The sequence below is a fragment of the Alternaria ethzedia genome, assembly GCF_023757985.1.
Source record: "Alternaria ethzedia strain BMP 0044 chromosome Unknown scaffold_26, whole genome shotgun sequence".
NCBI classification, from domain to species: Eukaryota; Fungi; Ascomycota; class Dothideomycetes; order Pleosporales; family Pleosporaceae; genus Alternaria; species Alternaria ethzedia.
The window spans coordinates 351,779-372,982 of record NW_026056219.1 but is presented as its reverse complement, the minus strand read 5'-3'; the positions used below and the strand labels follow the sequence as shown (position 1 = coordinate 372,982).

Sequence of the window (21,204 nt, the reverse complement as noted above, 5' to 3'; positions counted from 1 at the left end):
AATGCTGGGTTCAGGTGCTTCGCTACCTAGGTACGGAATTGCGCACCTAGAACCGGCACCTGAGACTGCCGGGACGGCAGAGCCGCTAAACCAATTTCGGTCGAAGTACCAGCGAGCCCGAACAACAAGCGCACAAGGCAACAACATCTGCTGCTACCGCCTGGCGCATGTTGGAAGCCAGCTGTCCTTACAAAACTGTGTTATCTTACAATTTATGATAAATACCCTCCTTCCACGGCTTTGCCGGCACAAGTACTGCCACCGACATCAGAACTGAGACAATATCATGACATCGCAGACCCCTTCCCAGCAGCTACAATCGCGCCTTCTAAGCCTACCCCGGGAACTTCGCGATGAAATCTACACATACTACTTGCAAGAAACTGGGGGTTACGCCCACTCTCCCCTCACCAACAAGCTTCGGTGTTCCAGTGGCCAGATCCTCGATTTCAGCTTGATGTGGACCTGCAAGATGGTCGCCAGCGAGATGCGAGATCTACCACTCAGGGTGAATGAAGTGGTCTTCAAGCCCTTTCAAGAGATCAAGGCTTCGCAGGAGGGGTCTAATATTTGGGATGCGTGGTCTCAGGCTGGCAAGTACGACTTCTTTCTGGAGAGACTGCATCTATTACAGGAAGAGATCTTTGCACTTGCGGCGACAACACAATGTAAGTCAATTCGTGGTTGACGTAAAACTCTACCTAATCTAATCATACTAACTGCTTTGTGACAGCTCCCGAACAGCACATGGTATATGTCTTGAAGCGGTATCCAAACAGCTGCATTGGCGATATCCTCGGACGCATCATGAAAATCAAAAATGACATCTATGTACCTCTTGCAGCTGTCATGGGTAGCGCACAGTCGCTGACCTTTCATGATCGCGGTGTCCTACAAGATGGCCTCTTGGGACTGACTTCTTACGCCGACTTTGTAGAACAAGTCAGATCGCAAGGCTGGTGCTTGGATGTTCTCGGTTTCATCATTACACATGGACCAGGCAAGCGTGGTGTTCGTCTGATCTCAATGGACAGGAGATGGTTAGTCCTAGGTCGTGTCGCAAAAGAGTCAATCTTCAGACGCAACCGTGACATACGCTCCGCAGCAGATCTGAGCGCTGAAAGACTCAATGAGATGCGCTCGACAATTGCTAATACCCAGTGGCGACCCTGGATTGTACCTACAGACGAGCAGATCATCACAGTGCGCGATCTGTTCGAAACGTCAAATCCGATCGGGTGGCCCAATTGGAAAGATGACCTGCCGGATCTCCGATACTTCCAATCAGCCGCGTCACAAGCTGTCCGCTTTCTGAACGCACTGCATCCTCAGCATCGCAAGCAAATGCGAGATATCAAGATAACGGAAGAAGAGAAGTGTGCAGCTCTTCCGGAATGTCACCTACGGGGTCTACTCCACGTTTTCGACGAAATCCCCGCGCTGTCGGTGGTCAGACACGTCGACCTTTGGCACTGCGTGTAAGTGACCCAAGGAGCCCGACTCACTGCATCGTGTGCTAATCAACGGGTAGATTTCCGCATGATTATGGGAGACTTGCACAGATGATCACAAACGATAGGCTCGACCAATTCTGGACTGAGTGTAGGGTTCAAGATGCCGTGCTTCGCACAATCACTTGGATCAACGAAGCGACAAGCCTTTCTTGGGATAGAACCGGCCGCCTCTCCGTCAAGACCCATTTCGTTGGTCCTCACGACACTGTGCAGCTCATCTGGAATAGAGTCAAAGCTGTCGCAGCATTGTACTCTGCAGCTGTGGTCTGTACGCGCGACCAATGCGATCCATTCTCACGACGAGACGATCTGGCGCTGGCATTCGCACATGAAGACGACGCCGCTTTCAGCAACCCGGAATTGCTTCCAGTATCGGTGCGACAAATCCTCTCGTACGACTCTCTCGTGAAGTTCCCGTGCATCATGGGTACCCTTGACGAATTCGAGAAGGAATGCGAGTACATCTATTCCATATTGCGGGGCAGACCGAAAGAAGACTGGGAGTTGCACTGGAAGAGAACCCTAGAGGGTGTGATTGAGGAAGAAGGAGTGGACTTCAAGACCGTACAATCCAGGTACGCAGATCATCGCCCCAGCTTTGACTAAGAGCCATTTCCTACCTGCCCGATCCTGTACCGCTCGTCAACATGCTATTATCTATAGATCAGTTTGCATGTCGCACAGTAGACATAGATGAAAAGATTATGATGATGGTCTTGCCTATTGCTAGTATTGCAAGCTCAAGTATGGGTATCTACACCTAACACTCTCCGATGTTGCACTAATACGAGAAGTACCTTGCATCAGGCACCGGCGCGCGATCCAATTTGAAGTACCCCGGCTGCAGCTTCTGAAACACCTCTTTCGGATCATACTTGCTCGCAATAGTCTTCATCTTACTCTTGCTGTCCGACCCATAACTTGCAATGACGTCCTGGAACATCGCTGCGTAGTTCATATACACCCAGTCGTTCTGGACACCCAACTTTACCGCATCGCTCTTGATCGCCTTCATGATGTCTGACATGACCTGGTACACGGTGTCGTCATCCGCTGCATCGTTCCAGCTACAGGCTAGCTGGATGATGTGAATAGGGCTGCCGTTGGCGTCGAAACCCATCGCGCTGCCGCCGTTGCGGGTGCTGCCTTTGAGCGAACCGTCGGTGATGTGCTGCCAGATGAGCACGGGATATGCGCCTTCGACGGCGGAAAGCGCGCCGATCGAGTCGTAGAAGATGTCCACGGAGCGTTCGGCGATCTCGTAGGAGGCCTTGACTGAGATAACGTAATAGACCTCACGAAGCCCATACTTGTTGGTCGCTTCGTTGTCGATCGCGTAAGAAGCATGGCCTCGCGTTTTCGTGCTATCAGCTACGGCAGTGATATTGTAGAAAGGTGCGAGAATCGCCGACTCGTTACCAGCTGGTGCGCCGTACCAGAGTTCAGTTGAAGCAAGCTTTGCGCCCTTGTCCAGCCAGGCAACCCAGCTACCGGCCTTGGGGTCTTGTGCCGAGTTGAACGTGAGGTCCACCCACGCCTTGATTACATCCGGGAATTTGTCTTCTGTGAAAGTGCGGGTGCCTCCCCAGATCTGGTCGTTGTCGAGGGGTTTTGTCGTCAAGTTGAAGCTGGTTACGATGCCAAAGTTGTTGCCGCCACCGCGAAGAGCCCAGTAGAGGTCTGAGAAGGTCGTTGGGCTTGCCGTAACCATGACGCCGCTTGCCGTGGCAACCTGGTCAATGTTAGAGAAGTACGATATCGTAGGTTTGCGCATCAAGCTTACTTCATAGCTAGCGACGTTGTCACAAGCTAGACCGTACTCATTCGTGAGGAACGATATGCCGCCACCGAGGGTGAGTCCGCCAACCCCAATATCACCAATACGTCCAGATACGACTGTGACACCAGTGGTCGACAAAGCGGTAAGTACATTACCCCATACATTCCCTGGTTGAACTGCGACGGTCTTCTTGTCCTCCGAAAGCTCGATGCCCTTCATGTTCTCAAAAGATACAGTGATGCCTCCCTCGATAGTAGCTGCGCCGGCGAACGCACTGTGACCACCCGACTTGACGGCAAACGGACATTTCGATAGCCGAGACAGAAGTACCACTACCGAAACAGCGGCCGGGCTCGAGGGCTTGAAGATACAGTATGGCCTGACCTCAGCCGAGATTCCAGACCAGAAGCTGGATGTGAACGCGGAATATCCGGCCTCATCTTGAAACTCGACAGAGTTGTTTCCGTAGACGACCTCCAGGGAAGAACACTGTTTGTGATTTAGCCTTAGTTCTCAGCTACTTGCTTGAAGATACTCACGACGATGTTGCAGGCCAGGTTGGATGACCGATCTGCAAGGCCGGCTAACTCTGGCAGTGCGGAGACGTTGATGCCTTGATCGAGGAGAGCCTCGGTGACGCTGAATTCGGCAGGCTCGAAAAACTGAGACGCCACGGACGAGAGCAATGTCGCAAAGGGGAACAACAGCCGCATCGTGACCGGTTTGGGGATCGGAAGAGACTACAGGATTCTCAAGGAAGGAAGCGCGAAGACCGTCTTTATAGATACACAACGGCTTGGGGTCATATTACTCAGTTGCAACGGCCCATGTGAAGAGCGTTGAACCGCGCAAACGAACATGAGCTGCTGCATGCCCAAAAGCCAGCGCAGGGGTCGGGTCGGTTGTAGCCTAGCCCTCTGCACGCGTGCCGTACCGCATGCCTAGTGGTGAGATTCTTGCCGTCAGGCCGCGGAGAAGATACTTGGTCTAATTGTTTGCCATGAAATTGCGAGATGATCCCTAAGTAGGTGGAAGGTATGTGGCTCCTCGGTATCGGACGTGTATGACCAGCGACGAGCATGTCGAGCAATACTCTTCCGTCGCTCGTCGAGGAATACTGCGTATAGATGTACCGTACGTAGATACAGCTACGCCGCAGCACTGCAGTTGACTGAGATTACATCGATCCTTTGGCAGGGTCGGGTGCAGGGCGGCAGCCACTAGCGGCATCAACGGCTTCCCCGCCACTAAGCTCATCTCGTACATAGCGCCGCAAAGTTCGCGGCCGTCCTTCTTTTTACCGGCCGCTCCATCCCGCATCTCGATGTAGTGCTACTCAGGTACTGCGCAAGCCAACGAGATGGCGATGTCCTCGCTGAAGTCAAGGATCAGTCGAAAGCACCCCGGAAAAAACTCCCGTTTGGATACAAGTTCATATGCAATGGCGCACTACCTAGGTAATGAAGATGGCAGCGATTGAACAATTTATAATAATTATATACAAGGAAACGGGGTGAGTCAACACTAGGAGAACAGAAGGTAACAGCTTCGTAAAAGCAAGACCATACTTGCGAAGCTGGAGAAGTATGAACTCTCACGGAGAGAACATCTACTTGTAAAGGAAAGTAACCATGGAATGTGCGGGCACGCTGTTTCCGGTCATCGCATCAAGCCCGTGGCTCTCGTTGGTAATGAACGCAGACGCTTTGCCGGAGACACCGGTGATGCTGACAGTCACTGCCGACGCGCCAGTGTTCAAGACCTGCACAGCAACTGAGCCATCAGTGTTCTTGAAAGCAGATGTCTTGAGCGTGCTAGTCCTGCCACCAGCGCTGACGCGAACAGCACCAGGCTTGACGAAGCGGCTCCACTGTGCCATAGCCCAGAAGCGCTTGGAAGGAGCAACGACTCCGCCATGAATATCGATGAGAACAGAGTTGGTAGGGTTGGTGCCAGCATCCTCAGCGCCTTCCCAGTAGAGGTATGCCGAGAAGTTTGCGTCGACAAGAGCAGTGTATATTTTGGTGGCCCAGGTCTGACCTTCGCCGGCACCGCCGTTGGTGTAGTAGCTGGCTGTCCACTTGCCACTGAGATCCGCAGTCTCAGTCATCCACATGTGCTTGGAAGTAGCGAAGGGAGCTGTGGGGTCGGAGGTGTATCCATGGGTGGTAACGACGTCGTATAGGGAGTCGACTGCAGCGAGTCCTGGAAGCATGGCCTTCTGAGCGTTGTACCCGGTGGCGTCGCAGCAGGTGAGCTTCACCTTTAGACCAGAGGCCTTGACGGTTGGAGCGAGGACTTTGATGAAGTCTGCGGCCTGCTGTCCGGTCGATCGCATGGAAGAGTAGGCGGTGCTACAATCCGTCAGTAAAAGATCATCTACACGAAGACATGTGAAAGACTTACGTGTAGTCGGGCTCGTTCAAAAAGCCAAGGTGGGTCACGTCAATACCCTCTTGCTTGTAGTATTTGACGTATTGTGTGAGGTAGTTGGCGTAAGCTTGGGTCCAGTTGCCGCAGGATGTGCCATCGACACCGCAAAGGCTTCCTCCCTAGAGCACGTTAGCCATCGCTTCCAAACCCCGTTTGGGTAGTTGTACTTACGTTTGAGTCTTTACCGTTGGTCTTCATGAACCCAGGAGCAGACCAAGCATCGGCATAGATGGTCTTGAGGCCGCGGGCTTGCGCTTGCTTCGTCAACCAAACCTGGTTGTTGTCGGAGCCATCCCACTGGTACTTTGGTGTTCCAGTGGGCGATCCGGGGCTGTTGGGCTCAATAGAGAAGCCGCTGGAAGGGCCAGAGCCAATGCCGTTGCGCAGGATGTTGAAGCCTGCGCCGGTAGTAGGATCGAAGAGAAGGTCAAGAGTTTGCTTCTGGGCAGCCGCTGCCAGAGACTTGATGTTTCCAGCGCGACCGTAGAACTCGGAGATACCGAAACCGTCAATCGTTTGGAAGGTCTTACTGGAGTCCACGGCAATGGTTACTGCCTGACGGGGGTCGAGACTTGGTGCAGAGAAAGCAACGTTGGAAGAAGCAAGGAAAAAGGCCAGCTTGGACAGCATCTTGTCGGTTTCGTCTTGGCGAGATTGGAATACAGGGGCGAAGAGTTCGGTGTGAATTGAAGTCAATCAAGCAAAACTGAACAACAGACTAGTGCTTAAAGAATGGAAGCCAAGGATGGATAGCGGAGTATTACGGGCAACGGACAGGAGATGTATATACTACCTTGCGCATTCGTCCATGACCCTCGCATTCGCAACATGCTCGCATTCGTAAAACGCATTGCAAGAAAACAATCTAGAGTAGGCCCGAGATGGCACGGCCTGCCAAATGATGTCTTATATTCGGCCTCCATTGCGACACGAGGTTTTCCCGTCGAGGCGTCGCGGTCGCAGGTGCTCAGGGCGCATGGGTGGAAGAGGTCTAGGTAGACGTGAAGAGATGACAGGTGTTGCTAGTCGCGCTGTCTAAACGTTGCAGGGCATGGTGGCGTAGCGCTTGTGTTGTAGATAGACAAGGCTTGATGATCCTTTACGAAGCTTAGCAAGGCTTGGCCTTCTTAACCGGTGGTGCAAAGTGAATGCACGGAACGTGCGGGGAGAACTACGTGTCCCATGCGCGAGCACCGCATGAATCCACCAATATGAGGCGGCGTTCTATATGACTTATCCTGCTCATTGTTTCTATTTCGGAAAATGTGTTTCGTTTCATAGGTCTGGCATGAAAGAAGAGCCTGGAGTAGAATTTCGCCGTGTGTCACGTGGTCCGATCGGAAACGATTGCTTCCGAGATCCCGAAGGCTGCACGATCTTGCGCACAGCATCGCCATCATCCACCCTTCTGACAGCAACAACGCTATCGCTCCTGCCCTCACCATCGCTACTGGAACCTCTATTCAAAGTCGCGCGCATCGTTTGCCCGTCACAGAACGTCACCTCTTGTCATTTGTGGGGTGGCATTGCCGCTCCTGCAAGGTCACGACGCCTGGGGTCGCGATCTTCGCGCTGCACTAATGGAGACGCGTCGTGAATGATTCATTGATTCGTAGCTACCGTGAGCATTTTAGGAGACCCGAAAGAAACGCGACAGATTCATGACACACCTTCGGAAGCGACGGTTGTAAGTAGACGGTACCGACAGAAGAGAAGCGCGCGTCGCATCCGGGCAACTGAACTAGGCATCACTCCACCTGATTCCCTCTCGCCTGGGCGTCTGGGCTAAACTATTTCGACCATTGAACTACAATCGTCGTCGTCGTCGTCATCCGACATGTGACCTCTGAGGCTGTTGTAGACTTCCACGGGCATGCCCTCAGCCCACCAGATTTCAAGGCCGCCGTACCTTTCAAAGCACTCTTCGCTATAGAGCTGCAACGTCCATTTTTCCAGCTGGCTCACTCTGTACCAGTCTTTCAGATCTCTCGTTCGGGAAAGACGTTGTACCTCCCGCTTGGTCCTTTGACTTTCTTCAATGCGAACAGTGTCCTCGCCAAGTAGATCATGATAGAGGCTGAGAAGATCAGGCACTGTCACTGGACCGAGCTTCCAGAAGTAACTGGTGAGCAGTGGGTATGAAGTACGTTCGCGATGTTCCGTCATCTCAGCTTCCGTCATGAACGGAAGGGCGTCGAGACATACGCTGGATGTGGTTTCAGAACCAAGCGCTGAGATCATCCTTGATAGGTCATTGTTGAAGATTGTCTCGAGCCTTTGCTGACGCTGGCCTGACGCCAGAGTGTATCGGTCTGCGGCTTTTTCGTAGTAGGCAGCCTCTTCGCTGAGATATCCTTCAATCCTTCCGGAACCAGATTCACTAATCTTGGCGGCGGATGCTAAAGCGACAAACGGAGTCTTTACACCGAGGCCACCATAAGATTGCGGGAGGTAGATGATGGGCTCAAGATCAAAAGACATACGCTCCAGACCACATTTCAGATGGGGGTTGAGCATCTTCACAACGTATGTGGTCAAGTCACTACCACCAAGTACGATAGAGTGGATACGTCTGTAAGCGGACTTGACGGCATCGCGATGTGCTGCGTCAAACACATTGGCAAGAGGCCCGAAGAGCTGTGCTGCGTAGGTACCGACACTGTCATTCCATTCGCGAATCCACTCCAGTACGGTTGAGCATGCTTTGAGCCTAGCTTTTACGTGGGTTGCGTATAGGGCGACTTTGATCTCATCCACGCTTAATTCCTCACTCTTATCGAAAGTCAGGGATTCCTGCGAGCCCATGGTCAAAAGTCCGATGGAGAGCCCGCCAATGGACGAGGTATTGCGCAGCTTCAGCCCCATGATATCAGAGAAACGGGCAGCTTCTTGCTCGGCACTCTTGACCTGGTCCGCAATACCGACAAAGTAGCAGCGGTCATACAAACGGTACATGTACGACTTCGTCGCTTTGTGCGTGGCAAGATCGAGGAACAACAGCACAGCTTCGCTGAACAACATCTCCAGGCCATGAGCAACCGCTACTCCACTAGCAGGCGTTAGGAGTTTATCCACCTCACTGGCTGAACCTCGGATGCCCAGCTTGGGCTCCAGAGCACGAGTAAAGAACTCGAGGAAGACTTCCGGGACACCAAGAAACCTCAATGCGGTGATGATGGTTTGATGGGGAATTGTAGAGGCAACTGAGTCGAACTCCAAAGTTGTAGCGCACACCTTGCCATCGAACGCCTTTCGAAGTTTGCATTCCACAGCGAGAGTCTTGATCAATCTTGCTTGTACGTCTTCGGACGAAACAATCTTGGGTACTTCGCCGTCTTTGTGAGGGAGACGCGACATGAAGAAATGCTGTTTGTAGTTGTCCCTTCGAAGACTTTCTACATCCATAGGCGCAGCTGGCGGTGGCTGTAGAGGTGCCGGGTGCACTATGGGATACATCTTCTCATGACTCCTCTTCTTCTTTCGACTACCCTTTCTGCTGTTGTACAGAGGTAGACCAGGAGGAGGAGGAGGTATTGATTGGAACACGTAAGGTAAGGGTGGCGGTGGTGGCGACAGATAACCCTCACATGCAAGACGAGGTGTGTCGAAGAAGAAAGCACGTTTGTCGAGCTCCGCTTCTGCCAACGGAGCACAGCAAAACAGACCCGACTCGTGAACGAAGTCCTTCAGACACTCGTTCAACTTCACGGCCCACTCAATCGCACAGCAATGCAGGAACAACATGTCGATAATGTCTACCTCGACGTGAACGTAACGCTGGCCGCTCTTCGTTTTGCGCACTTCGACTGGCAAGCCCGCCTCCGCGTTTCTGTAATTCCAGTCGCGATAGCTCATCATGTTTAAGGTTGCGACAAGCTCTCGTAATGCATCGGGTGACTGCAGATACCCTGCGAAGGTAGTCTTCCGCTCCGGGCTGATCCGATCCGACTTCATCAAGTCGGTCATTATCCACGTCAAGCACTCCTCGTCTACCTCTATTTCTCCGCCACTCATATCATCTCCGTATGCTTGCATTGCGTCTCGGATCGATTGTAGGTGTTCGTCTTCGGAGGTGAACAAGCTCGAAAGATAGGTCTCGATCGACTGGCTGTTCACGTTGGTAGGCTGGGAACAGGCTTTCTCAAACTTCTCGAGAACCTCTTCACTTTCGTTGTCGACTACTTCGAAGTCGTCGTCGTCCAGTGCTACAGCCTTGAGCTTAGAAGCTGCCGTTTCGATCTCAGCCGCGTTTGTAGCCTCCTTGATGAGCTGCGCGTGTAGACATGACACCTCCATGCGGTTGCGAAACCTGCTCAGTTTATCGCGGAGGCTCTTCTCTAGCCTCAAAAACTTCTTCTCGGATATTGCACCGTCATCCTTGGCTTGTTCAATGCATCGCTGAATGATCTCCGTCAACCATTCGCCGTCCTCTTCGTCAAGCTTTGGCTCCAGATTTTTCACTTCGTCCAGTAGCTTATCGAGGCGTACGATGACACTTGGCTGATCAGACTCGGCCGCTTTAGAGAGATATTGTCGCTCGAAAGATTTTTTGGTGCGTTCGAGCTCGTCGAGGCGATGCTCGACCGCCTGTTGAACGATAGGCGTCAAGGTGAAGGACGACATTTTGTGCTCTAGAGATGCCAGGTTTGAGTGAATTGCTGAGAATCACAGCTAGATATGGAGGCCAGGCGCTGCTATCAGCCTTCCCCTTCTGCACAACCGAATCCTGCGCAACCACGTAGGCAGCTGCATGCTGAGAGAGCCACCAGGCAGCATATGTTTCACGGGCGAATACGATACACGTCTCGGGATACACAAGATTACTGTGCAGGGTGTGGCAGGCCAAGGATGACGTTCATCCTGTCGTGACTGGCGTCACGTCCGCAATAGGGTTAGCTTCAAAAATCCCCCCGCACTGTTCACCGGTCGCGATTAACTTTTGGTCCAACTGTCTAGAGCTGTAACGCCAACGAAGAGCACTGTCGAAGCTCGATATCTCGATCCTATAGGTGCTCCTGAGTTAACGAGAGCCATCATACTCCATTCTGTCGCAATATCCCACCGCGCAAGCCAGCCAGTACTTCATTGCATTCGCGAGACCATCAGCCTATATACGGCAGACCTAGCATCTTCGCGACGAACTTCGCCACTACCTTTGTCTTGGCCATGTTATGCGATGTTTGCGAGGATACCCTTAGCCGGATGCTAGATTCCCCAGAGGAAGAGGTCGATCATCATTCTTCGCATGCAAACCTTATCGATTCTGCAGTCGATGGTTGTTTCGTCTGCTCTAGCATAATCGACGACATCGATCTGTGGAACCACCGGGTCGGACAGCATCCTTCTCGTCCGCTCACGTCCTGGCTTGCGGGCAGCCATGGGGATAGAGAGAATTCGGTGCGAGTTGAAATATGCCTCAACGATGACAACGATGACTGCGAACAATGTGGAGGAGAAGATGGTGGACATCTGGCTGGGGAATATAATTTCACACCTATGAATACTCACGCTCACTTGGGTGATAGAGAAGAAAGGCGGTTCCCGACGGCCTTGTCAAACTACACAAACTCTGCGGAGACGACATCGCATATTACGAACTGGATGGGACAATGCATAGACGCCCACGATGTTTGCAGAGAAGGGCGCGAGGATATGTGGATGCCATCGCGATTGCTGGAGATTAGTGACGTTCGCGGCGACCTACATCTCCGTCTACGAGATCGATCCGAGCTACAAGGCGGTCGTTACTGTACCCTTAGCCATTGTTGGGGCGCCCTTGGTTCGCAGAACCTGCAACTGACCACCGATTCCCTCAGCTCTTTCCGCAACGGAATTGCCGTGTCTACCCTAAGACAAACGTTCCAGGATATGGCCGACCTTACGTGGCGTCTGGGTGTACGTCTTATGTGGATCGATTGTATGTGCATTGTCCAAGACGATACCCAAGACTGGAAAAACGAATCGGCCTTGATGGGGAAGGTCTACGCCAACAGCTGGCTAAACGTTTCTGCAAATGCATGGGACGCTGGCTCTTTAGGGTTGTACACAAAGCGATATGTTTCAGGTAACTTCGGGCGCTTTCGTACCCGGTATGATGTAAGCGGAGAGGCGACTACATGGACAGTGACCCCCGAACATGAATGGTTCGAGGAAGTCGAACGTGCAGCTGTCAACACAAGAGCCTGGGTGTTGCAAGAACGGATCTTATCGCCTCGCATCGTGCATATGTGCTCAAAACTGGTGTTCTGGGAGTGTAGACAGCTCCAAGCCTCGGAACATCTTCCTTACGGCGAAGGAACGTATAAAGAATCTGGCAATAGCCATAGTAAGATGAAACGCATATGCTATGGAATTCAAGACAAAGATCAAGACGATGTCTTCGCGGATTGGGAGCATCTTGTGGGCAGATACGCAGGTTGTGATCTCACATATGAGACAGATAGGCTGATCGCATTGTCGGGTATAGCATCTATGGTTCACAAGAGAACACAATGCGAATATCTTGCAGGTTTTTGGATCAAAGAGTTGCCTATGGGTCTCTTGTGGTATGGCAGTAGACCCATCACCCATGAAACAGTCGCGGAAAGAATGACCAACGCGGATGGCTCACCAAAATATGTCGCACCATCCTGGAGCTGGGCTTCGGCAATAGATCTTATTGATTGGCCACGACAAGAAAAGAATTCTCGGACGTATGCTACCGTGCAGAGATGTAAGACGTCATTAGCAAATCCAGCAGACATGTTCGGCGCAGTGCTGGCCGGGATGATAGAATTGCGAGCTCCACTGGGAACCTTGGATTGGATCGGGAAACATGGCGACGATGAAGACTACAGCATGCCCATACACGACATTGCGGACATCAAGATATCGAGACCTGAGGAGTCTGGCAGGGCTGAAACTATCGCGCAATTTTCGTCTATGCACGACAGAAAGAAACTCATTTTGCTCGATCGAGACGGATACCTAGACCTCTATACGGCCTACTTTACAGTAATACGCACTCAATCGGAAGCAACCCAATACCGCAATGATAATACCATAGTTCTTGGCTACAACGTACAAGGGCTTCTACTCAAACGCCTCCCTTGCTCGCGGTATATGCGAATAGGAGTTGCACTCTTGGAATTCGAAACCGAGCAAGACTTCGTCAGCAAGATGCCAGAACAGGACGTCATCATCATTTGAAGAGTGGCTGTCGAGATTGACGAACGACTGGATACCACCTCCGTAGTTGCTCAGGTAACACATACTTAGTGTTGATATCATGTTGGATGTAGAGAACCGGGGAAACACAGGTTAGTTGGTGGGCCTTTCAATACACGCAGCGGCATGCGATTCTCTTATCACGATGTATTGGCAGCTCAGTATTTCACATAGAAGAAAATGATGCAATGGTTGATACCTATGAAATGCACGTTGCATGCGCAGCAATTCAGAAGATAAGATAATCCTAACTCCCACAAGTGCGAAAGGGCGCAAGTATAGTATGCCCGTTTTATGCACTATCGCCAGGTCTATCGTAAGACGAAGACAAATAGGATTTCGATGAAAACCCCTTTAAAGATCAATCAGGCATTTCTGAACCCTATATTGCGCAAGTTAATTTAAAGGCCTCTGTGTCTGTCATTCCTCCTAATATATAATGGTAGGATTTGGCCCTCGTGTATGTCGATTATATTGCAGGGGTCATGAGTGCTGATTGATTGATAGACTATCAGCATGCACCGTCGTCAGATATGTACCACCAACAATGGCCGAATGTGGAGTGAAGATATCGCGGAGAAGGATTGGGGGGTTATCCAGAGCTCATCGGAACTTGAAGCATTACACATAGCAAATCATGGCTACGGACTTCGTTTCGCAATGCTCAAAGTGATTCGTCTGACCCACCGAGAAGAAAGTCCAAGAACGACTCCTCATGTCATACAGTATCGTGAACACCATGTCATAACCAAACCCCCAATCCCTATCCCTCAACACCAAAAGAACACCACATTCCCCTCAACCCCCATCAACGCCGTCCATAAGCACCCCCCTCATCCCTCCTCTCCGTCCTCTTAACCGCCTTAAACCCCAAACTCCCCGCCTTCCTCCTCCTCCCCCCCTCCACCACCACCTCACCCCTCTCCCCATCCCCCTCCCCATCCAAAACCTTCCTCCTGCCATACAACTCCATATCCTTAGCATCATCATCATGCCTTCTATCATACTCGCTCTCCCGACTAAACAACGCCATCATATCCTTCATCGTGAGATTCTTGATGGCTTTCCCACCTTCGATAGCGGCGTTGGCGAGTTTACGCTTGGCTTCCTGCAGCTCGAGGATACGTTCTTCGACGGAGTTGTGGATGGAGAGGCGGTAGACGGTTACGTCGACGGTTTGGTTGAGGCGGTGGACGCGGTCTATTGCTTGTTCTTCTACGAACTATTTGTATGTTGGTTAGTGAATTGTTCTTGTGGCATGAAGAGAGGTGGAAAGAGAGGTACAGAAAAGAGATATACATACCGGATTCCAAAACGGCTCCATAATAACCACCCGACTAGCAGCCGTGAGATTAAGCCCCAGACTCCCGCACTTCAAACTACACAGCAAAACTCTTGTACGCTTATCTTCACGCAGCTTCTGCAAACTGGCTTCGCGCAGGTCGTTGCGCATGCTGCCGTCGTAGCGGGTGAAGTTGTAGCCTGCGCGTTTGAGGAAGGGCTCGATGAGGTCGAGCATGGATGTGAATTGTGAGAAGACGATGACTTTGTGCTCACCGGTTTCTTTTTCGAGGATGGCGAGGAGTTGGCGGATTTTGGTGGAGGGGACGAGGGAGGAGGCGTTGTAGGAGGCTTCTGAGGTTGAGGAGTCTGAGGCTGAGGCGTCTGTGTCGTCGTCTTCGGAGTCGGTTGCAGAGTCGTCTGAGCCACTGTCACTGCCGCTGCCATTCTCGCTCTCGCTGTCGGCCTCCTCGTCGTCTGAGTCGAGACTGATGACTTTTTGTGGCTTCTTCGCTAGCTTCTTACGAGCAACAGGCGCGCCGTCTTCGCTGTCAGTATCGTGAACGACGAATGAGTCAAGGTTGCTTTTGCTCTCATCCTCAGTCTCGGATGCGTCAGAGTCCACAGTAGCAAGAGTATCGCCACCGCCTTCTGCATTCTCGTCATCGGTACCGCCAGCCTTGCCCAGGTCTTCAGCGTTTTGCTGATCTTCAGGGACGAGCCACTCGCCATCCTCTTCTTCGTCGTCACTGTCGACAACGACGCGACGGTTGCGAGAATGCTTGGCTGCGGTTGATTGCGGCGCGTCTTCTTCGTCATCGGAGTCTAAAACTGGCTTTGGCTGCCGGTGCTTCTTGCTCTTGCCCTCCTTGTGCTTGTGTTTGCGGTGTTTCTTCGATTTGTGCCTATCGATGGTTAGTATGTGGCATTACTGGGACTTTGCTTGAGATAGGCTTACTTCTTCTTAACAGACCCGTTCAGATCCTCCTCGCACTCTGTACAACGTACTCCGCCAGCAGCTGTATTATCACTGGTAAGTGTATTCTGACAGATGTCACAGCGCTTGGTCGCAACACTAAGACCGCCCAAGAGATCTGCGAGGTCATCGGCGTCGTCCTTGGCTACCTTTCGAGGGGTTTGAAGACCAGCTGCAGCATTCGACTTCGAGCCGGTTGTCAAAGCATCCTTGTCATCCTTGACGTTGCTCTTCGTCAGGTTGGGATGATTGCAAGCCTGGCGCAGACGGAGGAGCAACACCAACGCTCCAATATAATCCTGCTTCTCGCCACCCATCATCTCATCAAGACGTGCTTGTGTGCGGTCTCGTAACCGGTCGTAGAAAATGCGCTCCTTGTTCGTGAACTCTCCTATGATAGTCTCGACGTTGCGCGCAACAATGTGGAAGGCCGGCCTCTCCTCGCCCTCCTTGGCTTTGCCGCCAAAGTTCAACGCACCCTCCTTTCGCAGCACGTCCTTCGTACGACGCTTCATGAAGGCACGTAAGAAGACCTGGAGGCGCTTCATGGCGAGATTGCCGCGACCGTTCTTCATTGGCTGCGCGATAGACTCTTTCCAAGAAGAGAGTTCACAGTAAGGCTGGATGCGGAGGAACTTGATCAGACTCTGTAGCTCGTCGATGTTATTCTGCATTGGTGTACCAGTAAGGCACCATCGGTAATGCGAGCGAAGCTCGTAGCAAGCTTTGGCCATCTTGGTCGTACGGTTCTTGATGGTATGCGCCTCATCCAGCATGATGCGATACCAAGAGACGGCGAAACAGCCCTTCTTCAGACCATCAGGGCCATCACCACACTTCGCGAAGTCGGTAGCCAAGCTGTTGAAGGTAGTGATAACGACGTCGTACTGCTTCAGCTTCTCAGCGGACTCTGTGCGGTTGGGGCCGTGGTGTACGAGGACTTTGAGGGCGTGCGACTTGGCGACCTTGCTCTTGATCTCAGCCTCCCACTGCTTGATCAGAGCCAGAGGAGCGATGACAAGAGTGCCTTTGCCGGTGGAGTCGGAGATCTTGTTCTTCTTGTTCTCGGGCTCAACGCCCTTCTCCGGTCGAGGGTTGGAAAGAATCAGGGCGAGAGATTGCACAGTCTTTCCCAGCCCCATATCATCTGCCAATATACCGCCCTTGGGCAGCTTGGCCTTCTTGTTGTGGTTTCCGGTCTCCTTCTCGATCATCCACGCGACACCATCGACTTGATGAGGCAGGAGCTTCACCTTAAGACCCTCGACCGTTCCATCGTCTTCTTCCTCTTCCTCCTCTGGTTCAGCCTCTGCCTTGGCCTCTTCGTCCTTGACGGCGAGCGCCTGTAGTCGGTCCGCCAGGGAATTGCCAGCGTCATCCTCTTGCTGCTTCTTCTTCTTACGAAGTCGCGTCCTGGGGATCTTCTCGTCTTCCTCGAAAGCACCCTCAAGCAGCGCTTTGATGTTCTCGCTTGCCGCACCAGAGTCGACATACGCGTACGGGTCGGGCTCGCCGAACCGTCCACCCTCGGCTCGAATAGCCGCGTCTGGGTCGAAGTTGTCCTCATCGTCTAGAATGATTGTCTGCCGCGCCTGTTGTAGCGGGTTGTGCACGCCCTTGTTCAACGGTTGGAAGCCATCAGCATGGCCCATGGACGAGTATATCGGTCGCGGGGGAGGATGGCTGGTCTTTGGTGCTGGGTTGTATGGCCGTGGGATCGGTACTGAGGCGCCTTGAGACGGGCGGGGCTGAAACTGCGAGGCATCGATCTCAAAGATGTCGGAACCGGTAGATGAGGTAGACGCTGTGCTGTGGCGCGAACCTGACTGTGCGGAGGGGACTTTGAAAGGTCGGTTGAGTGTATCCCTGCTACCACTCGAGGCTGAGCTCTGTGACGGCCTAGAAGGCGCCGAGTATTGAGACGGTAGCTTGGTCGTCTGGCTGTGTTCGGGCCGCATCTGGCCTGGCTTGGGCTTGTTGAAGAGGTGTGCAAACTGCTCGCTCCGGTCCTTCTTCAGCGGGTTCCTCAGCGGGCTTGTCTCGCCAAACTGAGGGGCTGGGTTTCGTAGGTCTTGTAGAGGCTTAGGCGGGGGTGCGTTTCCATCGCGTGGCGGTTGAGCCATGGGAGGCTCTCGCTCACGCACCATCTTGAGGCGGGACTGAAGGACTTCCTTTTGTGTGGGATGGCTCGCCGGGCTCTCGATGTCGTCAAAGAGATTGCTCGAGTCGCCGAGTAGAGAGGTCGACTGTTCGTGAGGGTAGTCGCTATCGTCTGACGTGTAGGCGTGGGCGGTGGCCGCTGGGGTTTTGAGAGCGGGCTTCTGGGCGGAGGAAAGGGTGTCGATCGGTCGGAACGGCGCACGGTGTCTCCGCTGACTACTATGCATGGACTGGTGTCGTCTTGTCACTCGGATAGTCTTATCGCGAGGTGTCTGAGTTGTCGCGATGGAAGTGCCCCTCGTATTGTTGCCAAATTAGGCGGCCGGCACAGTTGATGTTGCTAGGGCAAAGGGTAAAAGCGGGGCGTCTGACACGTGGGCCACGCGTAAACAACAACGCGCTATCACAGGATCTACCGCACGTGGAACTCAGGGTCTCCATCTATCTTCATCCAACACAGACCGTGCGTCTCGACGGCACCATCTCACGACACTCGCCATTGGCATGGTTCAGTCGTAACAATGTACCACTGCAAGTAAAACACTCCAGGCCCTAGTCTCAGAGATGCGTCGAAGAACGGCCCTGGCAGTGGCACGGTTGGAAGGAATGCATCCATGTAACTGGTAATGCGCATGATGGCTAAATTACAATAACAAAACACCAAAAGAATAAAGGAACTAACAGGGTTCCGATGTGCGGCCCTCACATCTTCACCCAGACGTCTTCCTGTTTCTGCCTCCTCTTCGCTTCGCGCGCAGCCAGTATGATCAGTCCTCCAGCAACCAACACACTCCCCGAGAAGGCTTGCGCACCGGTATACGAGCCTCCACTCGACGTGATGATAGCACCACAGACAGGCGAGCCTATCAATGCGCCAACTCCAATAGCCGCGAACACAATGCCAAACGAAGCTCCCATCTTCGATGTATCCGAGATGATGATAGGGACGATGGCCAGGGAGAGTGACTGAACTCCACCCACAGAAAGACTGTAGAAAGTCGTCCAAACGTAAAGCCCGGGCGTGGAGTGTACCGGGACCCAGGTATACATGCAGAGTGCAGAGCAGAAGATGAATGTGATGTAGACATTCATCGTGCCGCAGTATCGGGCGATCAGGCTGGGTAGCAGTCGACCTGCGAAGCCGATGCCATTGAGAACCAAGGTGAGGTTGAGGGATTCGGTGTATGACATCCCCCGCTTCTCGCGCGCGTACGAGCTGAGGAAGAAAAACGGGAAGAACACGCCCAGGAAGGCCTGCAGATCTGTCAGTAAACGCGTCCCTACCATCCGGAATGGGTAGACCAAACAAAACTTACCAAAAAAGACCCCACAAGCAGCAAATTAAACGCCCCCTCCCTAAACACACTCACATCCAACAACGGCCCCTTCCTCCTCACCACCTTCCTCGGTCGCCCACATACCAAAGTGACCGCAAAAGTCCCCAACTGAATAAACCCAATCGCCCTCAACGTCCACCCAAACCCCACACTGGGCAACAACGTCCTAACCATAGACGGATACACCAACCCGCCCGTCACACTCCCACACGCCGCAATCCCCGTCACCAGCGGCAACCTCCTCTTAAAATAACTCGTAACAAGCGTCGACATGGGCGTAAGCAAACACCCGTTTCCCAGTCCCGTACACACGCCCTGTGCGAGGAGTACTTGCCAGTACGTCTCGGACAGGGATGTCATGAATGTGCCGAGGACGACGAGGAAAGCGCCTGTGAAGGTTACGGAGCGGTAAAACCCGGCGTCTGTGAGGCGCCCGCTTATGATGCCGGTGAAGAAGAGGAGGAAGACGGCGAGGGAGCCTATCCAGGCGATTGTGGAGCGGGTTTGGTGGAGCGTGGTTACGTAGTAGCTTTGGAAGACGCCGAAGGAGATTATCATGCCCCTGTGAATGTGTTGGTTAGGGGGGTGATTGGTGGTGGGAGGGGAGGGAAGGGGGGAAGTACCATGTGTTCATTATTGCGAGGAAGAATGCGAGGACTGCTAGCCAGGCGACTAAGCCTCCTTCTGGTGGTTCTTGAGCGATGATTCCGTCTTCGGGTTGTTCCTCGATGCTCGTGCTTGAGGATGGTAGGGTGGCTGATTCGGTATCTTCGTGTTTCGGTTCGCCATGACTTGGTGCTTGCGGAGAGACTTTACTCTCATGTTCGTCTCTGGTCTTTCTTTCAAACATGATCTCCTACTCTGAGTTCAGAATTGCCAAGTAAGGAGTGTCGATCTTGGGCTGTTCTAGCGGATGCGTGATACCAGTGGCTGGGATACATAGAACTATATATACTCTCCCATTACGGACCTGCACGTACGAGATGAGAGAATTGTTCCCTCATCGGCGAACTTGTACGGATTGATAATCAGCATTCAAAGACGGCTTTGCCCGAGGATGAGCCAACTCCTGGTCTAGGTGATCGTGGCGCTAGACCGGATGTGGTATCAAAAGCCGACCCATTGTGTTTTCCATATACACAGACTCGGTGTTCCGCTCGGTGGCAGAGATCGTGACAGAATGCAGAAATTTCTCGTTGGGTTGCGTTGCTGCTGCCGAGTTGTCTCGGGATTTGGCTGAGAGAAATGTAATGTTTGCTGTGGTGCGCTTCAATGAATACATGCGCGTGTTGTTTGAATCATCTATCATTAAGCCTTCGATTTGGAAAGGAAGCATAATGCTGAGACCACAAAACGATTTGGATACATCAAGATATAGTGTAGATGTGTTTATTATCACTACAACATTCTACACCTATCGAACCATGCAAGGCTCAACTACCACTAATACATCTCTGAACACCCCATCATAGCCTCTTCCCTCCCTCTACAGCTCAATTGATCTCCACAGCCTCACCAGGCCTCAACCACCTCACCCTCTCCAAAACACCCTCCTCCTCAAACTCCCTTGCAAGCCCATCACCCCCCTGCTTAAAATGATCCCACGACTCATAATGCATAGGCACCAGCACATCAGCCTTCAAATCCTTAAGCAGGTGAGCCGCCTGCCGACCATCCATAGTAATCTGTAAAGCATCGCCTGGTTGACCCGGCTTGCCCTCCTCAGTGAACTCGTAGAAGGTCGCTTTACCGCAGTTCATGATCGCGACACTGATGTGGTACTTGTCCGCTATCTTCGCGAGCTCTTCGATGTAGACTGTGTCGCCGGAGAAGTAGATTGCGTTTGGACGGCCGTCTGCTGCGACGCCGAAACTTTCGGTGTGCAGGACGAAGCCGACGCATTCGTGGCCGGGCCAGTGCTTGCAGGGCGTAGCAGTGATGTGGAATGTCGTCCCTGCGATCCGCACGTCTCTTTCTTGCCAGTCACTGAACCCGAGGACACTCGGCCGCGGTGCCAGATTCTTCGCGCCATCGTTGGTGGTTACGACGTGGCGGCCGTCGACGATTCGACGTCCTAAGTCATCGAGGTTGTCGGGGTGGTTCTCGTGGCTCAGGAGGATGGCGTCGATGTGGGGTAGTTGGTCTAGCTTCAAAGCTGGGTCTTCGTGGACTTTGAGAACGGCTGCGGATCCGTTGAACTCGGTGCCTGCGGGAGAGAAGAAGGGGTCGGTGAGGAAGGTGATGCCGTCGATGTCGAGGATGGCGGTGGCGGTGCCGATGTGGGTGATGGTGACTTTGTTCTTGAAGGTAGAGGCCGGCATGATTGTGATAGGGATGTAGAACGTCGTTTGAATAGTAGAGTGATGGTAGATCAGTACCTAAGTATCAACCTTCCATGCACTGGGACGCAGTGGTGGGCTTTATACCAAGCCGCGCCATGATAGAGATCCATTGTGACAAACGGCCTAGAGCAATTCGTACATCGGCGAACAGTGCGATGATTACTTGATCAGCAAC

General features: G+C 52.7%; 7 protein-coding genes across 7 annotated transcripts; 1 reads left to right on the top strand and 6 right to left on the bottom strand.

The window, feature by feature from the left end:
- Positions 1–472: 472 nt before the first annotated feature.
- Positions 473–2,120, top strand: J4E87_008451 (uncharacterized protein; the record flags this gene model as incomplete). The annotated part of the gene is made up of 3 exons (XM_049380040.1): positions 473–668; positions 734–1,478; positions 1,607–2,120. 3 exons carry the CDS (start codon positions 473–475, stop codon positions 2,118–2,120), a joined length of 1,455 nt encoding a protein of 484 aa, XP_049230309.1.
- A 175-nt stretch (positions 2,121–2,295) lies between these two features.
- J4E87_008450 (uncharacterized protein) lies at positions 2,296–4,007 on the bottom strand (the record flags this gene model as incomplete). Its single annotated transcript, XM_049380039.1, has 3 exons — positions 2,296–3,246; positions 3,298–3,783; positions 3,834–4,007. The coding sequence occupies 3 exons, from the start codon at positions 4,005–4,007 to the stop codon at positions 2,296–2,298; spliced, it is 1,611 nt and encodes a 536-aa protein (XP_049230308.1).
- An 896-nt stretch (positions 4,008–4,903) lies between these two features.
- Positions 4,904–6,357, bottom strand: J4E87_008449 (uncharacterized protein; the record flags this gene model as incomplete). The annotated part of the gene is made up of 3 exons (XM_049380038.1): positions 4,904–5,648; positions 5,701–5,846; positions 5,899–6,357. 3 exons carry the CDS (start codon positions 6,355–6,357, stop codon positions 4,904–4,906), a joined length of 1,350 nt encoding a protein of 449 aa, XP_049230307.1.
- Positions 6,358–7,512: 1,155 nt separating this feature from the next.
- Positions 7,513–10,350, bottom strand: J4E87_008448 (uncharacterized protein; the record flags this gene model as incomplete). The annotated part of the gene is made up of 1 exon (XM_049380037.1): positions 7,513–10,350. One exon carries the CDS (start codon positions 10,348–10,350, stop codon positions 7,513–7,515), a length of 2,838 nt encoding a protein of 945 aa, XP_049230306.1.
- Positions 10,351–13,741: 3,391 nt separating this feature from the next.
- J4E87_008447 (uncharacterized protein) lies at positions 13,742–17,577 on the bottom strand (the record flags this gene model as incomplete). The annotated part of the gene is made up of 3 exons (XM_049380036.1): positions 13,742–14,155; positions 14,237–15,119; positions 15,173–17,577. The coding sequence occupies 3 exons, from the start codon at positions 17,575–17,577 to the stop codon at positions 13,742–13,744; spliced, it is 3,702 nt and encodes a 1,233-aa protein (XP_049230305.1).
- Positions 17,578–18,052: 475 nt separating this feature from the next.
- Positions 18,053–19,245, bottom strand: J4E87_008446 (uncharacterized protein; the record flags this gene model as incomplete). The annotated part of the gene is made up of 2 exons (XM_049380035.1): positions 18,053–18,604; positions 19,000–19,245. 2 exons carry the CDS (start codon positions 19,243–19,245, stop codon positions 18,053–18,055), a joined length of 798 nt encoding a protein of 265 aa, XP_049230304.1.
- A 935-nt stretch (positions 19,246–20,180) lies between these two features.
- J4E87_008445 (uncharacterized protein) lies at positions 20,181–21,008 on the bottom strand (the record flags this gene model as incomplete). The annotated part of the gene is made up of 1 exon (XM_049380034.1): positions 20,181–21,008. The coding sequence occupies one exon, from the start codon at positions 21,006–21,008 to the stop codon at positions 20,181–20,183; it is 828 nt and encodes a 275-aa protein (XP_049230303.1).
- Between the last annotated feature and the right edge of the window lie 196 nt (positions 21,009–21,204).